At 36.9% G+C, this 22,757-nt stretch overlaps 1 protein-coding gene across 2 annotated transcripts in view; it reads right to left on the bottom strand.

The window, feature by feature from the left end:
- Window positions 1–5,626: 5,626 nt before the first annotated feature.
- The window catches only part of LOC120591765 (putative P2Y purinoceptor 10), a 20,902-nt gene continuing 3,771 nt past the window's right edge, over window positions 5,627–22,757 (bottom strand). For both annotated transcript variants that reach the window (XM_039849463.1, XM_039849468.1), the window contains exon 2: window positions 5,627–6,681. In XM_039849463.1, coding sequence (XP_039705397.1) covers window positions 5,652–6,632 — 981 coding nt within the window. In that variant the 5' untranslated portion in view covers window positions 6,633–6,681 and the 3' untranslated portion in view covers window positions 5,627–5,651. The remainder of the gene's footprint in view (window positions 6,682–22,757) is intronic.

The following is a 22,757-nucleotide window of genomic DNA, read 5'->3' as shown; positions in this document are numbered from 1 at the left end:
ATTACTCTGAACTTCATATCAGGTACATTACTTATCTCCATTTTATTAAAGTTTTTTCCTAAGGTTTTATTTTGTTCTTTTGTTTGGAACATATCTTTGTTTCTTAATTTTGCTTGCCTTTCTGTGATTGTTTCTAGGCATTAAATGAAATAGCCAACTCTCCCAGTTTTGAAGGCTTGACCTTGTGTTGGAGATGAAACTTATTGTTTAAATCTGTGCTAGCTCTGGGTTGTCTCTCAAGATTTTGTGATTGTTTAAGCAGCTATTTTATTATTAATAACTTCCAGTAGTTGAGTTTGTGCCAAGACCTGTGTCCCAAAGGGGAGGATCTCAGTCAGAATCTAGATTCAAGCTGATTGGAAGCCAAAGTGTCAGGTAGCAATTTTTAAAGAATGCCAATATATATAGCCCTGGGAGACTACAAGCATAAACTCCACTGGCCACCAGAGCCAGGTGTTTCTGGTGATATATCCTATGTGGCAGTTGCAAAATTTGGGGCTCTAGATAAATGTATAAACTCCTTTCTAGATCATCTCGGTGAGCTGTAACAAGGCAGAGGAAGAGCACAAAGATGGCATTCCACAGCCTATATTCCCTGAGAACACCGCTATAGCCCCTAGATATATGCCAAACCTCAGCTTGTCCTTAGAGCTGAAACTCCAGGATAAGTAAGTAGGCCACTTTCACAGAAAGTCTTGGTGTATATTTCAGTCTATTGTCTGTACAGTGCCCTGGGGGTGGTAGCATTCCAAGAACTGTTTCTACAATTGTTACAGTTTCACGGAACCCAGGAACACAAACTACTCTGGCTACCAGAGCCAGGAGACCAAGGGGTATCCCCTAGGTGGAAGCTACATAAAATCAAGGCACCAGACATAAAAACTAGAGCACCAGTCACATACCAGGGCTCTGCTCTGAGGGATGCTGGTGTTCTAGCATGTGCCAGAAGGAAAAGATTAAAATAGTTCCCACTCTCTGAAGCCTCCGGAAAAGTTAACAGTCAGCCCTTAGTTTGGTGTTTAATTAGAAGTCACCTGCTCAGGCTGCAGCAATGATGACTAGCAAATTAGGCCTCTTTCACAGAAAGACTGAACTCCTGGGTTTGTAACCTTTTGTTGAAACCTGGGTGTGGTAGCTATTTAACAACTCTTTCTACTGATTACCATCCTAAGAGACCCACAAGTGTAAGCCCTACTAGCCAACAGAGCCAGGTAATAAAGAGGTGTCCTCTGGCAGCTGCTGCAAAAATCAGGAACCCAGAGGGTATAGGCTACTTTCTGGAAGATCCCAGTGAGCTGGAGTAAGGCAGAGGGAGAATGCAAAGATTGCATTCACAGGCTTCCGTTCCATGAAAGCACCTCCACAAACCCCTATAGTGTGCCACACCATAAGCCAAAGATCCTGGACAAGCAAATGGTTCTCTTTCTCAGAAAGATGAGGGTGTGTTTCAGTTTGCTCTCTGTACAGTGCCCTGAGAGTGGTAGTCTGCCAAAAACTGTTTCTCTAATTGTTATAATCCCATGGGACTCAGTATTGGAAGCTCCTCTGGCTGCCAGAGCAAGACAATTAAGGGGCATTCCATGGGTAGCAACCTCAAAAATTAGATCACCAGGTATAAAAATAGGGGCACCAGATGTGTGTAGAAGCTCCACTTCCGAAGATAAAGAAAAAAAATGAAAAAAAATATTAAAAATAAATAATAAAGAAGAGAAAAAAGAAAGAAAAAAAGGGATAAGATGGTGGCTACCAGCTTCAGCAAGTCAGAGGGAGAGTACAATAGATGGTTTTCAACAACTGGAGCATAAAAATGGTAAAAACAGATGCTGCCTACAGCTTTAGCAGGGTAGGGGGAGAGCAGGAAAATTGTGCCTACCAGCATCTGTTCCTGGAGCGTATCCAAGCAGGCCTCTGCCCTCAGACCAATGCTTTAAAATTAACAAATGATTCTCTTTTTTTGTTGTAGTCCTAGGGAACTTATTATAAAGAAATTTCATTGGCTTGAGCTTATCATAAAGACAGGCATCTCCTGAGAATTGTACTTGGAGCTATATCTCCAGAGCAGTGATGACCTTACATGAATCTATCCTAGGGACCTTGGTGCCTGCATTTGGTAGGAGTCCCACTGGTATTTAATCTAAGTCAGTAGACAGGAGACAGAGAAAAACTGATGACTCTCCTCCAGAAAGGAGCCTCAAAATGTAAACTCTTCTCTTTGATCAATGAAACATGGAAGAGGAGAAGAAAAAATTGCAAGTTGCATGTGCCCCAGAAGCAAAGAACACAGAGGAAGGGAGGACAGAAAAGGCCTGAGGAATGAGCCAATGCCTGGTCTCAAATAAAGATCATAAAACACAGGGAGTGAAGGAAGAAAAAGAAGAGAAGCAGCAGCAGCCCCTCCACTCTCAGCATCATCAGAGACCCAGCCTTTCTGGTTTCTTCTTTCTAGCTGATCCTCTATACAGTAAATGAGTCTTTTTCATGTAAAGTCTAGGTGTTTTTCAAAGGGCTGCTTCTGTACTGCGTCCTGGGGCAGATGAAAAAGCATGTCATGAGCCCTTTAAGAGTTATTTCTCAGTTTGTCACAGCCCAGCAGGTCTTGTGGATATGAGCTCTGTTGTTCTTCAAAGCCAGATGTTTGAGGGGCTCATCTCAACTGTCAGTCTTAAATGTTGGGATGCCGAACGTGGAGTACAAACTCTTCACTTCTCAAATTAAAGCTCTGGGGTTCGAGTTCACTCCTGATTGTGGGCTGCCTAACAGGGGATGGAGTTTAGGGTGAGGTAGCACCTAAATTTCTCAGAGTCTTAACGAATAATAGTGTACTTTTATTTGTAATTACATATTACATTTGTAATGTACTTAAAGGCACAGTATAAATTCTAAAGAATTACTATGACACCTAAACTACTTACTACTTAAAAAAAGAATGTGATTTAAAATTTCTATTATAAGCAGTAAACTTCCATTTATTTTGGGTTATATTCCTGGAAAATATGCAGATGAATGTAAAGAGAAACTGATTTTCTTATATTAGCAATTTTATAATAGGGGTGTTAAATTTTCACATAGAAGCATAATGCTTAATATTTTAATAGAAATGACCACATATTCCATAAGTATAATTTATCTAATCTATGATAACTTTTATATCAACACAGTTTATGTGCTAGTATTTAAAGCTTTCTAAAAGTGAACAGATCAACCAATCATGCATAAACTGCATTTAAGCTCATGTAAGTCGGTGTACAAAGTTATTATATTCCTCAAAATTCCTTTTTTTCTTTTCTTTTCTTTTTCCATTTTTTTTTACCAAAACTATCAGAAGGTTAAAGAGTCTTTCATCAAGATTATGAGATTCTGAATAATTTCTGAGTGGATTTTGACCAGTGTCTTGCAGAGATTTAGGAACAATGTCGAGTTTTTTGGTGACTTTTTGAAAAGCTGATTCAAGGATAAATGTTTTGCTGCTCTCTTTGTCTTACATCATGCCTCTGTGATAAGCATAGGGATAACTATTCAAATTGTTGTTTGTTATAATACCTTCAATCTATTTCACTGATTTCTTGAGCTGTTATCTCATAATATCAAGTATTTTCACTTTTCCCACTGACATTATATAAGGCATCCCAGCCTTTAAAATTCAAGAATCATCTATTGCTTGCTTTCATGTTATCTTTTCCACTCTCACTGAAACAGGGACTCACATGTCAGAAAAAGCTCAAAGATTCCACTTTAGTGGTGGCCAAATGAAAGGCACATAATTTAATTTGCCCACTAATCCACAAATCCTGTGCTTGAAGCACTACCTCTTGTCAACAACTTGAAAAAAAGGAATATAAAGTGTGACTATTTAGAATTGAAATTTCTTTTCCCACAAGCATAGCATGATGTATAGTTTCAAATGTGTTTCTTTCAAAATCACTCCTTAGAGTGAGGCTGTTTATATGGTTATTCTGATAATGTTGTCGTTATCTCCAAGCATATCTAGAAACCCTATTTAGGTAGTGCCTTCGGAATCCTGTTAATAAAGCACAAAATATTTCATTACTTTATAATTATAGTACTTCACCCCTTCTCGGAAATCTTGTTTTCTTTTTTTAATTCCTCCTTTTCAGTTATCCCTTCATCCTTCTCCATAGTCAGTCTGTTCCAATGGATATTTTGAGGATTACCAATTCTTTCTTCCTCTCTGCACACCATGTCTGTGCTATTTACATTGCAGACATAACTGATTAGAATGATGGATTGAGCTTTATAAATGCCAACCTGAGAAGATGAGGATCGCTTATATTTAAATCTTTCATAACGACTCTGAAGCAATAACTATAACCTCCAGAAAAATGAAGATAAGTTTTCTCTCATTCATTCACAATGTGATATTTTTTTGTTGTTTCTAATGCAATTCTGTGAGCTCTGTTCACAGAGAGGCTTCTTAATAAACACACATTTGCTCAGAGAGAAGTATAGTATTGTTTAAGAAATAAGTTAGGCAAGCTCAAAATAATTTAAATTTCACAGAATGCTCGTCTCTCAGCTTTATGGCTTTCTTTCTTTAATCTATTTATGGGATTTGTATGGCCTACATTAAGCCTTAAAATGTATTTGGGGGAAATAATGAACCACTTGGGTCTCTTCTATCCCTGATCATCAGGACTCTGTAGATCAGGACAGTGTTAAAGCAATTTATTTATTTATCATTGATACCATGCAGCCTAAAGCCTGACATTCACCCCTACAACCCACAGACTTTTCAGATAATCTCAGGTAAATTGTGTAAAAATGGCCTTGGTCTCATGTAGCTTAGCTTTAGTCTATGTCTTCACCATTCAAGTCAAGTTTAGCATCGACCTAGTAAAAGCAACTACATAAATAGAGGGAATAACTTAAACTTATGTGGTGTATACAGGATAAATTTTAACCACTACTGTTTATCCCCAGGCAAGTTGTTTCACCCTTCTGAGGTTCCATTTATTTATTTATTTTTATATTGGAAGTTTCTACAAGTTTATTAGAAGGGCCAAACAAGATGCTATGTGTGAAAGTACTTAAGAAAGTGGCAACCCAAAATGCAATAGGCAGACAATATATTTTCAGTGAATGAACAAATTCCCACATCTAATCAGTAATAGGTTTGTGGTCCTACATTTTTTGCATGGATTGCCTGAATCTTTATTCCCCCTGTCCTGTTCATTTATCTCTTAGAAAGACTGGAGAATTTTTACTCTTATTCACAAACAAATGTCTTCACATAAATAAAATTTACTTTTACATCTGGAAAAAATTTATTTATTGTGTCTTATTAACAATATCATATTTACTGAAGAACTGTTTAAGATAAAATATTCAATTTCCATTTGGTTGAAAACACCCGAAAACACTTGATCTAGGTCTCTTAAATAAGAAAGTGCCTTGAATTTCAAAGAGGAAACAGGAAAATCCCATCTTCCCTTTCTCTCCCACATTTTTCACACTCTGTCTCCACTATCACACCCCTATGACCACAATTATTAAACAAGAGGACATTTATTCCTATTGTTCCCAAAATTCAATTAAAGAAATTGTCTTGCTGGTCTTTGGCTTCAAGTGGGGTGGGGCGGGGGAGCAGACAGGAAACAGTTAAACAAAGTTGTAATTGAAAAGTTATTTTATTTTTAGCCAATCATTGATGAACCACTCTCCCTGCTCATGAGGCGGGAACGGGTCACAGAGCTGTCATGGCGTGATAGTTGGTCACGAAACTCTGAGGCCATGAAGTAATAGAGAATTGGATCCAAAAGGCAGCAGAGACTTGCAAGGCATAGACTAAAAGGATGAAAATACAGTGTGCTTTTGACAATGGAACAACTGCTAATGATGGTTTCCTTTACCATGGTGTAAAAAATAAAGTTAATATGATAGGGAGTAAAGCATATGAAGAAGACTGCAGCACACATGAAAACCATTCGAAGTGCTTTCTGTCTCTCACTGATTCCTTGGAAAGCCATTGATGGCTGTCTCAAAGATATGGTAGTTTTCCAGGTACACCATGCAATAATGACTACTGGAACCACAAAACCTGCCAGCTCAGCAACTGTAATCGTCCCAACTAAAGCCACTGCATTCATTTCCTTGTAACCAAGATCAGCAAAGCATAACTTAGTGTTGGCTAAGCCCGTGCTTCTCAGGATGGGAAACGGCAAACAGGCAGCTCCCACGATGACCCAGATGGCAGCACTGATGCTCACATCATACCTACGCTTCCAGTTTCTGGCCCTGAAGGGCTTGATGAGAAAGAAGCACCTCTGAAGGCTGATGCACGTCAGGAAGCAAATGCTGGCATACATGTTGAGATATTTCAGGTAGAAGCACAGCAGACAAAGAGCCCTCTGGAAAGGCCAGTCATGGTTGATATAATAGTAAATCCGGAGGGGCAAGGACAGCACGTGGGCAAGGTCAGCCACAGAGAGGTTGATCATGAAAATAATGGCTTTATTTTTCTTGCTGATAAAACGGCATAGAACCCACAAGGCTACACTATTAGCCAGAAGACCAGGAATGAATATGAGGATGTAGGTGGTTGCATAGAGGGAGTACTGAAATGTCACATTAGTACCGCAGAAAGTCTCAGCATTGCTAGTATTGTTGCTACCCATCTTGAGTATTTCAGTATATTCATCAAAGTAAGTCGTGGAGTTATGATCTCTGTTCAAAGTAAAGAAAAAAAAATATATAATGATTAACCAGTTCTTTAGCCAACACCTAGATTTCTTTACATACTTACAAAGACATAGAACATATTACTATTAGAAGGGACCTGTTTACAAATAGAGAAGCAAACACTCAAAGAAAATCTACTATCGATCTAGAGTCACCCAATAATTCAATTAGAGGACCATGAAATTGTCTCCACACTGTCCTCCCGGATAGTCTTAAGTTGTCTCTTGCAGGCAAAGATGTCCTGAAACATTTAGTCTATTGTTCTCACCACGGCAAAAAAAAAAAAAAGTGTCGCATTTGAGTTTGTTTCTTTTGTGTCTAAATTTTTCTTGCCTCAATCCTTGGTTAAAGTGATCACTCATTCCCAATTGCAATGATAGAAATCAACTTCACCTATTATGTCCCTTTGTCTCTCCTTTGTCTGCCACTTTGCACATTGGGTCCCGACTGCCTACCTTGGCACCCCAGCACTTACAAAATGGTCCTGTCTCCTTTAGTCTGCATTGCCAGTATCCTGGATGATTTTCAGGACTTGGGAATGTTACCTCCTTAATATTCTATCACAATAGCTGGTGGTTCTAATGCACTTTGTCTCTCTCTCTTGGCTTAGGTTGTATTCTAAATTTACATGAAAATCTTCAGTAATATATTAACTTATATGGTCTGGGAAGGAAGACACTAATTTTCTGTCTAAGGACAATTCTGTACTGGTGTGACATCATGAACATGACAGATTATCCAACAGTCACAGTGAACATTGATGAGGGAGGGCACCAGCAAAACAGACCACCAAAATTATTTTTTTGAGAATAATTAAGACAATACCATTTTTTCCATTAAAGGAGTCATCATAAAGAGAAAAAAAATAGTTTGGACTTCCTTAATTTTATTTTATGCTTTAGTGTAGTTTTTATTATGTATTGTATATAGATCTCATTGTGGATTTATGCAGTCTGCTGCAAATAGGAATGGTAGAAAATTGAAAATCTCATTATTTTACTTTAACTCCATTGTGAGATTTTAGACTAGAGAGGAGTTTTGAAAATCATTTAATTCGGCCTCCATATAATATAGGTAGAAGAAGTAAGGCCCAGAGAAGAATTCATTAAGACTATAAAACCACTAAACAGAGATCTGGGACTTCAAATAGAAGAACGAGATGCCTAACCTTTATATACACCCTTCTCTTCATTATTTGTTGTACTCCTAAAGACATATTTTACAAGCATAGCTTCAGTCCATATTGCATAAATGTTTATTGCATTTAGAGCTAGAAGTAGAAAAAATAAAGCAATGAGGTTGTTCTTGAGGCAGAGAAAGGGTTTTTATTATTTTTATTTTGTTTTGTTTTGTGTTTATAAAAACAAAACATTTTGCTGTTATTATTTTTATTTTGTTTTGTTTTGTGTTTATAAAAACAAAAAAAGTGGTCTACTTTTATATTCTCCTTATAGTCTCCTTATAAGCAGCAAAATGACTTTCTGTATTTTTTAAGTGCTGCTCTAGGAAATAGAAATGTGATAAAAAAGAAAAAACAGAACCCCAATTAATTCACAGATAAAAGAGAGTCAACATTATGAGCTACTATTACTCTAAAGAGTGCTTTCACTTTCCCTCTCCTTATAATTTGTTCTCCTTACTTGTCTTATCTGTGATATGTTCTAAAAAGTCATGCGGTCATCTCGCTTATATATCTATAATTTAGAACAGAGAGTGGAGGGGTCCTCACAGGTGAAAAGACAAGAAGTAATTATCATGGTATGACTATCAATGATGTATTCCAGGAATCTGCAATGGAATTTTTTACATGCAATATCTAATTTAATTCTCACAACCATCCTAAGAGGTAGATACTATTATTATGTTCACAGTGCAGATGAGGAAACTAGAGTTTGGAGAGATTCAGTAATTACCTGAGGTTACAAAGCTAAAAAATGGTAACAATGAGATATACTATTATGTCTGACTTGTTCCAAAATCTATGCTATTTCTACTACACCATTTGTCTTTCCATGGACTACTCAGTAGAATGGAGTCCATTGTGACATCTAGAGGGCACATTATGGCAGAACCTTTCTAACAGCACAGTAGAATCTTACTATCTTATAACATTTGGATTACTCTAGTTAGGTCATCAGGATATAACTAAGCACTTGCCCCCACACATGTCATTAATCCCTCCTCACTACCCACTTTGACATTTTTTTTAGCAATAACAAAATTTTTTAAATTTTTTTATTAAAAATCATTGAGGTAACATTGGTTAATAAAATCAAATAATTTTCAAATGTATAATTCAACAATACATTTATATATATATATATATATATATATATATATATATATATATATATATTGCATTTATGTTCACCACCCAAAGTTAGATTTCCTTCCATCACCAAATATTTAACCCCTTTTACCCATCTACCTCCCCCTTCCCCTCTTCCCTCTGGTAACCATGGGCAACATTGGTTAATAAAACTATGTAGGTTTCAAGTGTGCAGTTCTATAATACATCTTCCTTGTATTTTATTGTGTTCACCAGCCAAAGTCAAATCTCCTTCTGTCACTGTATACTTGACCCCCTTTATCTTCATCTACCTCCCCGCTCCCCCTTTTCCCTCTGGTAACCACTAAATTGTTGTCTGTATCCATTAGTTTTTATTTGTTTGTTTGTCTTTTTTGTTTGTCGACTTTAGTTTATATCCCACATATGAGTAGAATCAAATGGTCCTCAACTTTTTCTGTCTGTCATTTTGCTTATCATGATCCACTTTGACTTTAATATCAGCACTGTTTCTATAACCTATTATTTAAACAAAAGCTGTGAGAGAGCAAGTGAAGATTAATCAAGTGCATTTCAATTTCAAGAACTAAGAACAGCTCACACACACACAAATCACACTTCCACTTTTGCAATTTTCAGACTCGGGGATTTGATTCTGCTTCAGTGTTCTAATAAGTTTCACTAACTAAAGGAGCATGTTCTGTTCACACTTTTGTGTTAAATAACAGAGATTTATTAGGCCAGAACAGCAAGTTAGAGATCAAGTTTACGCTTCTCCTTTCTCTGAGTTCTTAATGCCATTGCAATTCACACCTTACTGTGAGTTTAAAGATTTGAATGGCCTGCTTTCCAAAATCCTTTCTCTTCTTCAGACTGAAGGGGAGGTAGAGGATTTTTACCCAAATCTGTTTGGTGACAATTAAATGTAAAATCTCCATGGTAAAGAGAGGCTGGGGGAATTTGTTTTGGGTAGGAAAGAAATATAAACTCTCTCAGAAAGGGAACATTTAGCTTGGTGTGGACAATCTATGACATTTCTGAAATTTAAGAAAGGAGAATAACCTACGAAGCCACGAACCAGAAAATGCTGAATGGAAGGGCTAAAGTTGCAGTAGGTTCCTTCTCCCTGTCTCTACCACTGACTCTGTCTCTGTCTCTCTCTTTGGTTCTGGCTCTACTCTTGACTATTTTTGTGAATCTTTCTCCTCTTCAATCTAGATGTTTTTTATTTGTTTGGTTCCTGTCTCAGTATGAGGTGTGAGATTAATGACTCACTCTTAAGTCTGAGTTCTCCTCCTCAGTGAGTGCCATGACTCTCTTTCCAGAGACTCGAGCTGAAAACTGGAAATTTATTCAACTCCTATCACTACATTTTACCCATATCCAATCAGAAACAAAGTGATTCTCTCTCCTAAAAAGCTCTCAAATCCCTCTCCAATCCATTTATGCTCCCACTGTTGCCATTCTAATGCAGGTCACTGTCATCATTCTTGTTGACTATTGTAACAGATACCTTACTGGACTCCCTACACCTGTCTTGCCCCTTGCTGTCCATTTCTCATACTGTGTCTAACATTAACATTAATTATGGGTACCATTTATTGAGGGCTACCATTTATTTACAGGTTATGTACTCTTCACATTATCTCATTAATCCTCATAGAAGTCCTATAATTATTTCCATATTACATATAAGGAAACTGAGACCAAGAGAAGTTAAATAAGTTGTGCTAAGGTCACAAAACTTGAGTAGTGTAAAGATGGTATATTAAATTTGGAACCCATGCTTGTTTAAATACTCCCTTATCTTTGTCATGGCACTTCCCACACTTATTGAAACTCTATTAACATATCTTTCTCTTTAATTAGATTTTGTACTCCTTGATGGTGGGGACTATGTAATTTCTTGACCACTTCTTACTCTTTTCATACTGCGGCCCAAGTGATATTTCTTTGAAATTTTTTTTCATTCTCTCATCTAAAATCCTTTGCTGGTTTTCTATTGCAGTAAGGCCAAATTTCTCACTGTGGCCTAAAGGTCACAACTAATATGGCTCTTCTGCCCTGGTATCAGTTCATGCCATTCTCTTTATCATCTTGTATGTTTTAAATACACTGAGAAGCTTTCACTTTTTAGAATAAGCAAAGCTTTTTTATTTACTAAGTGCTCTGCACATGTTGTTCCCACTATCATGAATCCTCTTCCTTTGGATCTTTACTTGTGTGATTCGATTTAATGTCAGTTTGAAGGTCAGAGAGATTGTCACTGCCAGTGCTATCTAGGTAGTCTTACATATCACTATATACTCTCATATTCTCTTTTCTTTCTCTTCATAGTATCAATATTTGTAATTTAGAGATTTGTTTACGTGCTTATTTACTATTTCACCAACTATGCTGTTAGCTCCATTAGTGCCATAACAAAATCTGTTCTGTTCATCACCATATAGCCAAGACATAGGCTGCTATTTAGTAAGCACTCAAAGAAAAGTAGTATAATTGGATTGAATTGAATACACAATAGTTTAAAGTCCTTATTCGGAAGCTTTATGAAAAAATGCAAACCTCGATATGTCGACTAATGCATTTCTGCTGCCTGCTATTTTCTTAAAATTTATCTTCTAATCAGGCTATTATCATCAATATTCCCTAAACCTATTTTTTTCAACTCATAAAAGTCATGCCTGTAGAAACCTGAAAAAAGTGTAAAATAATCAATTTAGAAATCACAGGTAGTCAGTCATATTCTATGGGTAGAAACCAACAACAGCCCAAGATCTCAGAGTACCATCGAAACTATTATCTGAAACTCCAGAAGAGGGTAGTTCTTTTAATCTGTTTCCAAATGTTGCTGGTTGTTATTCTGTGAAAGGAACACCTTCCTCATCTCATCAGCAAATGACTTCCTACTCATCTATGCATCAGACCTGGAATGAGAGTTAGGAGACTGCATTTGTAGTCCCCAAAACTCTCCACAGATAGAAAGTAAGCATAAAGGGAAAATAAGTCTGTCTGTTTACTTTTTTCTATGGCTTTTTGAGGACTCTGGCTGCCTTAAAGGCCATCAGTCAATCAACATATATTTGATAAGCACCATCTTATGAACTCTGTGCTAAGTTCTGTGGAGAATACAGAATCACCCGCCATAATCTTTGTCTCTGTGAAGCTTCTGGTCCGGTGGGGAAAATCATTTTAAAATCTTCAATATCACAATTATTACATGACTAGAACTAAGGTAAATGGCATAGATGATAAGAAATAATCATGTTAGCACAGCATCATCCCTGTGAGGTAAGTGGGATAAATACCACTAATACTCTTACTATAGTGTTTAGCTGACAAAAGATGTATTCAAGAATAATTCAGTACCCTGTTCAGTCACAGGATTAGAATATGATGGAACTAAGACCAAAAGTGAGGTTTATAGGCCTTTTACTCAATGATATTTATAACATGTCGGGCTACTTCTATTAAATTCTTAGAGATAGAGCACCTCAAATCAGAGAATATGGCACATGTGTCAAGCCATCTGCATTCTCTTACTGGTTCCTGTAGGTACAGGGTCGGAAAGAAAAATAGATATAGTGGATGGGGAAAAGATAAAGTTTACTATGTCTGAATTCTACACTATTGTATTTATATCCTAGTAACTCTTCAAAACTGCGGTCAAGTCCCATCTCTTTAAGAAAGCATACATTAAGAAAAAATAAACAAATGGGACTACATCAAACTAAAAAGTTGTTGTACAGGAAAGGAAACCATCAACAAAACAAAAAGACAACTGACTATTTGGGAGAAGATATTCATTAATGATACATCTGATAAAGGGTTAATATCCAAAATATATAAGGAACATATACAACTCAACAACAACAATGACGATAAAAAAAAATCCAATTAAAAAATGGGCAGAATAGATACTTCTCCAAAGAGGAAATATGGATGGCTAATAGACATATGAAAAGATGCTCAAGGTCGCTAACCTTCAGAGAAATGCAAATTAAAATCACACAAGATATCACCTCACACCTATCAGAATGGCTAACATCAATAAATCAAAAAACAACAAGTGTTGGCGAGGATGAGGAGAAAAGGAAACCCTCATATATTGTTGGTGGGATTGCAAATTGGTACAGCTGCTATGGAAAACAGTCTGGAAGTTTCTCAAAAAAAAAATAAAAATGGATATACTTTTTGACCCAGCAATTGTACTTCTGGGTATTTATCCAAAGAAAACCAAAACAATAATTCATAAAGATCTATGCACTCCAATATTTATGGCAGCACAATTTATAATAGCCAAGATATGGAAGCAAACTAAGTGTCCGTCACCAGACAATTGGATAAAAAAATTATGTTTCATATATACAATGGAATATTACTCAGCCATTAAAAAAAAAAGAAATCCTACCATTTGCAACAACACGGATGGACCTAGAGGTTCTTATGCTGAGTGAAATAAGTCAGACAGAAAAAAATAAATACCATATGATTTCACTTATATGCGGAATCTAAGGAAAAAAAGAATAATCAAAAACAGACTCACAAATATAGTGGACAATTTGGTGATGGACAGAGGGGAGAGGGGTTGGGGGATAAGAGAATGGGGTGAAGGGTTAAAGAAGTACAAATTAGTAGTCGATAGCTGGTCACGGGGATGGGGAGCACAACAGAGAGAATGCAGTTAGCATTAATATGATGGCTAGGTGGAGGGCCAGGGGAGGGAAGGAGCAACTGGTGAGATCGTTTATATGAACTATATAGATGTCTAACCAATGGACTGTATACTTGAAACTAATTTAAATAAATAAATTTAAAAATAAATAAATAAATAAAAAGAAAGAAAGCTTACCATTTATCTGGGATTTAGCAATTTATGAGTTTGTTCAGCAAATGAACATTCTTCTATGTGTGTATATAATATTCTAATTGCTGGGGATAGTGGAATAGGATGGGAAATTTCAGCGAAGAATAATACATGATTGTTGTCCTTAAGAAGTTTATAGTTATTTAGGAGAGATAGCGATAATAATAACTAACCATAATGGAGTTATTTAATGTGCCATGAAAGAGACAACAAAGAAGTTTCTGTGGAAGTAGAAATGTTCTTGCACAGAAAAGGAGAATTTCAAGCACATGTTGAAGTATAAATTTATTTTCAATAAGTAGTTATGGGGTGGCAGGGTGCAGGAGAAGAAAGAATGGGAAAGGAATTCTCAAGGTGAATTAAGATCATTCAAAGTCCTAAAGTATAAAAATAAATGACCTATAGAAAGTAATAATAGGTGTTCTAGCCCAGGTGGAGAACAGGGTGAAATGGAGGGGAAGGTGGAATGTAAGGTAAAAGAGAGAGAAAGTAATAGAAGGAAAAAGAGACTAAAAAGGTAGACATGACCAGATCATGGAAGGTTTTATAAGGAATATTGAAAGATTCTGGGAATAGATGTGATATGGTCATATTTGTGTTTTAGAAAGATCACTCTGGCAACAGTGTGAAAGATGGATTGGAAAGATGGAAAAACAGAGACAGGAAGTCCAAATTAGTTGGGATTTTGTAGTGTGATCAACATTCCAGGTTTGACCAAGTCTGAAAGATTTCTGGGACATAGAATTTTTAGTGCTAAATTCATGATGGCCCAGGGCAAACAGGATTGCTGGTCACTCTACTACTGTAACAGTTGAGGTAATAAAAAATAAGCTCTGTACTTGGTATGGCAGGAACATTAGAATTTCAAATCAGATATGGAATTGACCAGTTTCAGAAACTGTTTGAGGAGTCAAATAAAATTTCATTTATGAAACATGTGGAATGTTATTAAAAGATATCAGTTTTGCACTTTATCAAAGTCCTTTCATATCAGCAGCTCACAGCATTCACCTCTCCTGACAATCTGAGTCAATTCACCTCTTTCTTATTCCAAGGAAGCACTCTCTTCTAAGCTTTTGAAATTCATACTCTGCCAAGCTTCATCAATTTCTGACTCTTCAAGTGATTTCTTTAATATTATAATCACTAAGCCTTGCTGCAAATTTCACTGTAATAGTTTGCACCGTACACTCCCAGAGACCTTAAATTTCTAAGGCTCTCCATTTCCTCTGGTCTGACCTAGCACTCTTTCTCATCTTACTTCCTCCTCTACTCAGCCAGATTAAATGATCAACTTAACTACTCTCACACAAAAACACTTAATTTCCTTGTTCACCGCTCTTTTGCTGCACCAGCCTGGCAGTCTTAATCCCAGATCAAGTTCGCAATTCATTCTCTTTTTTTTACTGTCCAAACTGCTGAATGATCCAATTAAAAATATCAGGATCTATTTGGAACGCCAAGACTAGAAATTTATGATCTCCAGTCTAAGACTATTTTTGCTCCAGCCTCTTTTTACTCAACTCTAATTAGTATCTTTTCCTATTCCCATGATACCATTCAGCACTCTCACAACTCTACTAAAACTTCCTCTCTCCTATTCTCCAATCCCCCGTATTTCTCAGCAAAGGGTCTTACTTCTTAAGTCACAAAGAAATTGTAGGTGATTGGGTGAGAAGCAACTCAGTTTCATCCATTGCCTCTTCCCAATGCACACAATCTTATCTACAGTTACATCTCTCTTACTTCCCAGCACTGCTGCCTTTTCTGTTGCTCAAGATGAATCCCCGTGCCTTCAACCCCTTTTTTTCTTTTTTTAAATTTTATTTTATTAGTTTCAAGTATACAGTACATTAGCTAGACATTTATATAGTTTACAAATGATCCCTCTGATTGTTCTTTCTCTCCTCTGGCTCTAAACCTAGCCATTACATAAATGCTAACTACATTCCCTATACCGTGCTCCTCATCCCTGTGACCATCTATCAACCACTAATTTGTATTTCTTTAACCTTTCACCCCTTTCTCCCAGGCTCCCAAACCCCTCCCCTCTGGCTGTCACCAGATTGTCCTCTATATTTGTGAGTCTGTTTTTGAATAGTTTGTTCCTTTTGTTTCTTAGATTTTGCATGTAAGTGAAATCATATGGTATTTATCTTTCTCTGTCTAGATCCATCCATGTCATTTCAATTCCTTTTATTTCTCATTAATTGATCCCTTTTACTACTAGATCATCATGACCTTCTCCACTCTCAGTAAGATCTTTGTCAACAAGTCTCTCCAACCCCCCAAATAACTCTTATCTTTTCTACGCATCTTATGTTATCTATCACCTTCCTTCTCGTCTTAAATAAATTCACAATAGTTGTTTACATGTTTACTTTACCTCCAAGGTAGCGTGCATTTACCATTCTCTCACAGCCTCACTGAAACTGCTTTAGCAAAGGTGACGAGTGACCATCAGGCTGCTAAATCATGCAGCACTTCTCTCCTGTCATGGACACAGTCTGACCACTTCCATCTTTTTGAAATGTCCCTTTTACTTGACTTCTTAACCACAACTTTTTCTTGATTCTCCTCTTAACTATAAATTTTTTCATACTGAGTCTCTTCTATAGTTTCTTTTATATCTGCACATCCTTTAAATGTTTGTTATCCCAAGGTCTGCATCTTCTCTTTTTATTCACCATCCTGGTGCTGAGTAACAGTATTCACTTTCATGGCTTCAATTACCAGCCATATTTTGATGACTGTCATGTCTCTGTGTCCAGGCATGGCCTCTCCTCAGATATTAAACCTATATGTCAAGCTTCCAGCTGCGATTTTCCATTAGAATTTCTCCCAGGCACTTCAAAATAAATATGTCCAAAACAAAAAACAAAACTCGTCATACTCCCTGACCTTTTATATATCCACAGCCATCTATCCAGTTACAAGACACAAATAATTCTAGATCCCATCTTCTCTTTCATTTGATATTCTCTCTCTCTCTATCTCTCTCTCTCTCTCTCTCTCTCTCTCTCTCTCTCTCTCTCTCTCTCTCTCTCCTTCCCTCCCTCTCTCTCTCTCATTTAAAACACTCATTAACTGATCTGCTTGAATGGAAGATTGCTCTATTAAAATATATTCTCTACTCTGCTACCAAAACGATGTATAAAAATGCAAATCTGGGCTACCATGTCACCACAGGAATTGTTTTCACAATATACTCACTGTCATAGATTAAGTTTTTCCATTTACATCTCTGTATTTCTTACTCAACTATGAACATTTTGAAGGGAAAGACCATGTCTTACCCATCTTTAAATCTCCAGAACCTAGCAGAATGACTGGTACATAGTCATTTAGTAAATATCTTTAACTGAACAAATATTCTGCCTTATGATAACTTTTTATGTTTTTATTTTTTTCTTAATATAGACATATTTTTATTTTTCAATTATAATTGGCATATATATTAGTTTCAGGTGTATGACATAGTGATTAGACATTGATATAACTTATGAAATGATCATCCTCAAAATTCTAGTGCCCGTAAGACACATACATAGTTATTACAATATTATTGACTATATTCCCTATACTATACTTTACATCCCCATGACTATTTTGTAACTACCAATTTCTACTTCATAATTCTTTCCCTTTTTTCACCCACTTTCCAACCCCACTCCCATCTGGTAACCCTCAAAGTGGTCTCTGTATCTATGAGTTTGTTTTTGTTTTGTTTGTTCATTTATTTTCTTCTTTAGATTCCACATGTAAGTGAAAACATATGGCTACCAAAGTGATGTATAAAAATACATTTGTCTTTCTCTGTCTGAGTTACCCTCTAGGTTCATCTGTGTTGTTGCAGATAGCAAGATTTTATTCTTTTTTACGGTTGAATATATATATATATATATATATATATATATATATATATATATATATATATATATATATATTCAACCCCGATAAAAAAAGAATAAAATCTTGCTATATATATATATATATAAATAATCACCTCTTCTTTATCCAATGATCCATTGATGGACACTCAGATTGCCTCCATATCTTGACCATTTTAAATAAAGCTGCAATGAACATATGGATGCACATGTCCCTTCGAAGTACTGTTTTGGGTTTCTTCGAATAAATACCAAGAAGTGAGACTATTGGATCTTTCTTTGTCTACTGTTATAGCCCTTGTTTTAAAGTCTATTTTGTCTGGTATAAGAATTGCTACCCCAGCTTTTTTGTTTTTTTGTTTCCATTTCTATGAAACAACTTTTTTCATTCCTTTACTTTCAGTCTGTGTGTCTTTGCATCTAAAGTGAGTCTCTTGTAGGCAACATATGTAAGGATCTTGTTTTCTTATCCATTCAGCCACCTTATCATTTGGTTGAAGCACCTAATCCATTTACATTCAAAGTAATTGTCGATAGATATGTAGTTATTTCCATTTTACTATCCATATTTTTTAACTTTTTTTTCTTCTTTTTAAAGAAGTTTCTGCAACATTTCCTGTAATACTGGCTTGATGGTGATGAACTCCTTTAGCTTTTTCTTGTTGGAAAGCTCTTCATCTCTCTTTCAATTCTAAATGATAACTTTTGGGTAAAGTAATCTTGGTTGTAAGCCCTTGCTTTTCATCACTTTGAACATTTCCTGCCAATTCCTTCGTTCCTGCAAAGTTTCTGTAGATAAGTCAGCTGACAGCCTTATGGGAGCTCCCTTGTAGGTAACTAATTGCTTTTCTCTTGCTGCCTTTAAGATTATCTTTTTGTATTTAACGTTTGGCATTTTAATTGTGATGTGTCTTGGTGTGGGCCTCTTTGGGATCATCTTGTTTGGGACTCTGCACTTTCCATTCTTGCACGTTTATTTCCTTCACCAGATTAGGAAAATTTTCCATCATTATTTGTTCAGATAGGTTTTCAATTCTTTGCTCTCTCTTTTCTCCTTCTGGTATGCCTATGATGCAAATGTTGGTGCACTTGATATTGTCTCAAAGTACCCTTAAATTATACTCATTTTTTTTCATTTTGTTGTTGCTGCTGTTCTGATTGGGTGTTTTCTGCTACCTTATCCTCTAAGTCACTTATTCAGTCATCTGCTTTGTCTAACCTACTTTTGATTCCTTCTAAAGTATTCTTCATTTTGGTTATTGTATTTTTCATTTCTGACTTTTTAAAAATGTTTTCTATCTCCATTTTTATGTTTTCTATTTCTTTGCTTAATTTCACACTGAGTCCATCTACTCTTCCCCTAAGGTCATCGAGCATTCTTGTAACCAGTGTTTTGAACTCTGCATCTGATGATTTCTTGTCTCCATTCTGTTGAGTTCTTTTTCTGGAGCTTTGTTCTGTTCTTTCATTTAGGACATGTTTCTTTGTCTCTCCATTTTGGCTGCCTTCCTGTGTTTGTTTCTATGTATGAGGTAATGCTACTACATCTCCCAGTCTTAGTAGAGTGGCCTTATGTAGTAGATGTCCTGGGGGGCCAGTGGCACAATCTTCTTGGTCACCCAAGCCAAGTGCTCCAGTTGTGTTCCTTGTATAAATTGTGTGTACCCTCCTGTTGTAGTTGAGCCTTGTTTGCTGTTTGCACATCAGTGGGAAGCATTGACCCTTGGACTGATTGGTTGTTAGGACTAGCCAGTGACTACAGTCAAGGAGTTGTTGTGCAGGGGCTGACCCTATGGGGCAGCATTCACTCTAGCATAGCTCTGGTTCATTCCTAGTCTGTCCATTGGTGTGTCATCTTTGGCTGTGGCCTCAGGTGGTACTCCAGCTCAGATAGAAGCTGACCACCAGGTGTACTAGCCCAAGGGCCTCTTAGGAGGGGCCCCATACAGGCCAAGTTCAGCTGCAGCCTATACCCTGCCCAGAGTCACCTGGCATGAGCCATCAAGCAATCCACAGATGGCCATTACCCATGCAGGGCTTGGATATGCCTCAAGAGGTCAAGCCATGAACTGAGGCTGGCTGCCACTAGGGCCAAGCTTGGGCCTGCTCAGCAATAGGTATGTCACTCACCGGGGCAAGATGCTGCTCAATTGGGTTTTGTGAACCTTTGAGAGATTTTAGGAAGTCCACAGCATAAGCCAAGGCAACACATTTTCCTGGAAAAGCCACTGGAAGTGGCTTGGGTGGGTCCACAAGGATCTTGGGGAATCACCAGGGAAGGGCAAGCAGTGTTAGCTAGGTTGATAGAGACTCAGATATGATGGCCACGTGCATCTGCAAGGTAAGTCAGGGGAGGACTCAATAAAGGAACAATGGCCTTTGCCAGGACTTCTGTCTGGGAGAAAGCTGCCCCTCCAGCCCTCACTCTAAAGCCAGACAATTCAGTTTCTCCCCATATGTCCTTGGCATCTTTTGAGCTACTGTCCTAGTTTTGGAGCTCAGAGTAAGTTCATCGGTGGATAAGTCCATGCACTGGTTTTTTTTAAAAGGAACACTTGGAACTTCCACAGCCCTCTGTCTCACTCAGCCACAATCTCAACTGATTTTCACATCCAGATTTTATAAGGACTTCTCTGCCAGACATAAGAACTCTGGTCTGGGGAGTCTGGCATGGGACTGGGACCCCTTTTATCTCCAAAGGTACCTCCACAGCCAAGATACCCCTCTCAATTTTTAACCACCACATGTTGTGTGGGATCAGCCCATTTTGCATCTCTATCCCTCCTGCCAGTCTTGAGGTAGCATCTTCCGTATGTCCTTAATTATAGGATTTCTGTTCAGCTAGCCTTCAAGTTATTTTCAATAATAGTTGTTCTGTAGTTTAGTTGTAATTTTGATGTGGTTGTGAGAGGAGGCAAGCACAGTGTCTACCTACTCTGCTATCTTGACCAGAATCTCCTGATAACTCTTACACTGTTAAATTTTTATGGATCTCTCCACACTGGACTATATTTGTGAAGTCAGAAGTCATGTCCTAAATATGTTTATCACTCTCATTTTTGCTAATCCTTGAACAAGGGTAAACATATAATATTATTAAGACAATTGATGTTAACTTGTCCATATAGAGATTAACCCCAAGGACTTAACCTCATTAATGCTGCATTACCAGCTCAGCTAACCAGGACCACAAAGATAATACAGGCCAGGCAAAATTATAACCCGTGAAAATGCCATATCTTCAGCATATACTTCAGACCCTAGCACTGTGTTTGTGGACCAACCAGAGAGAGAGATGAGAGCAGAATTCCCAGTGCCTCCAATACCATTCTTATAGAAGTAAATTCCTCTTGGTTTCTCCAATGTACAGTACTTTCCAGGGTACACACAGCTTACACCAAATACCATGACCATGAAGAAAGATACCTCTTATTTTGAAAGGAGGGTCCAGTGACAGGAGCTAAAATCTAAAGGGAATGACCAGCACAGAGTTCTAAGCTAATAATCAGAGTATAATATCAGCAACTATTTTTAAGCTAATAAGATTTATTTTTAATGTGTGGCTCTACGGATGTTCCTGATAATGAAGATTGGTATAAATTTATAACTGAAACTCCATCAAACTTCTTTCTCCCTGGATCCCATCTCAGAGGTCAATATTTTGCTCATCTTTCAAGATCCCATCTCAGTCCTCATCTTTTCCTTGCACTGGGCAACCCTATTCTAATTTTGTCCTTCTTTTTTGTACTCTTAGTGGACTTATAGGATATACAATGAGAATCTCTGAAGGAAGTCTATCTTATACTTTTATACTCTTTTCTTTGCAGAGAGTTAGTCATGCAGTAGAAGCTCAATTGATACATGACTTATAAAGGTAAGCGTATGGAGAAGAGACTCATAGGATAATAAAGTTAGAGTCTAATAAATCTGTACGTCTAAGAGCTTTAAAGCCTATAAACTCAGCTTTTTATTTAAAATCCAACAGGAATCCTCAAAACTTAGATGGTAATTTGGTCATTAAACACTACTTTATAAAATAACTAAATTTTGTCTCAGAACACAAAAAATATGTCAGGTGTTTAAATATGCTTAAACGAAGCTGAGTTCAAGAAAGTAGGTACCAATAACATCCACCCAAAGGCAGCTTTTCTTTTCAACCAACTAGCTCCATACTGTGGTTTCACAAAGGTACAACCAAAGTGAGCTTACATTGTTGTAACATCAGAATTTGTGCCAGATTCCTAAGTCTCTGAAATACTAAGTCCAAGAAGTTTCCACATGCTTTCTGTCAGTCACTAGCTAAAGGTTATTCATATCTTACCTCTAATCCTTGTCCGAGTTCTGAGTTAATTGTTATTATACTCCTTTACAGATAAGAAATTAGAAGCTCAACAGAATTAAGTTTCTTTCTAAAAGTGACAGCTATTATGATTTCAATTGTGATAGGGCTCTTCATGAGTATAGAAAGCTAAAATTATTTTCCTCCAAACAATGTATTGCATGGATGGATATTTTAAAGTGGGACGTCTATAGATAAGAATGTTCTTCAATGATGAATAAGCTATATTCTTGGTTGTAGTTCTAGCACTTTTATAACTCTGAATATATGACAAATGGCTGTCCACCAGGTGTCAGGGTGGGGTTGTATAAAAACCAGAGTTCTTTACGGAGTTTTATCTGTGAACCTAGACCATAATACATCTGTGTATAGAGTACTAGAAAAAAATTTTTGTTACAGTAGTGAGCTGAATGTGGCAATATTTTGTAGAATGGAAACTACTCAGAAGCAGTCAATTATATTGAAAAGAGTACTGGATTTAGAGTTAAGACACTTGGATTCTAGTAATTTTTCAAATACTAATATGACTCTCAATTATTAAAATACTAATTTTACTATTAACTATTAACTATTCAAGTACATATTAACTATTCCAATACTAATACTAATTCTAGTAACTACTCAAATCTTCATGTTCCCCTGCTAAGCCTGTTCCACTCTGTAGATTTAATTTTCCTC

The sequence above is a fragment of the Pteropus medius genome, unplaced genomic scaffold (assembly GCF_902729225.1).
Source record: "Pteropus medius unplaced genomic scaffold, Ma_sr-lr_union100, whole genome shotgun sequence".
In the NCBI taxonomy this organism is placed as follows: Eukaryota; Metazoa; Chordata; class Mammalia; order Chiroptera; family Pteropodidae; genus Pteropus; species Pteropus medius.
Note: the sequence above shows the minus strand (reverse complement) of the source record. Positions and strands in the feature narration are given on the sequence as shown.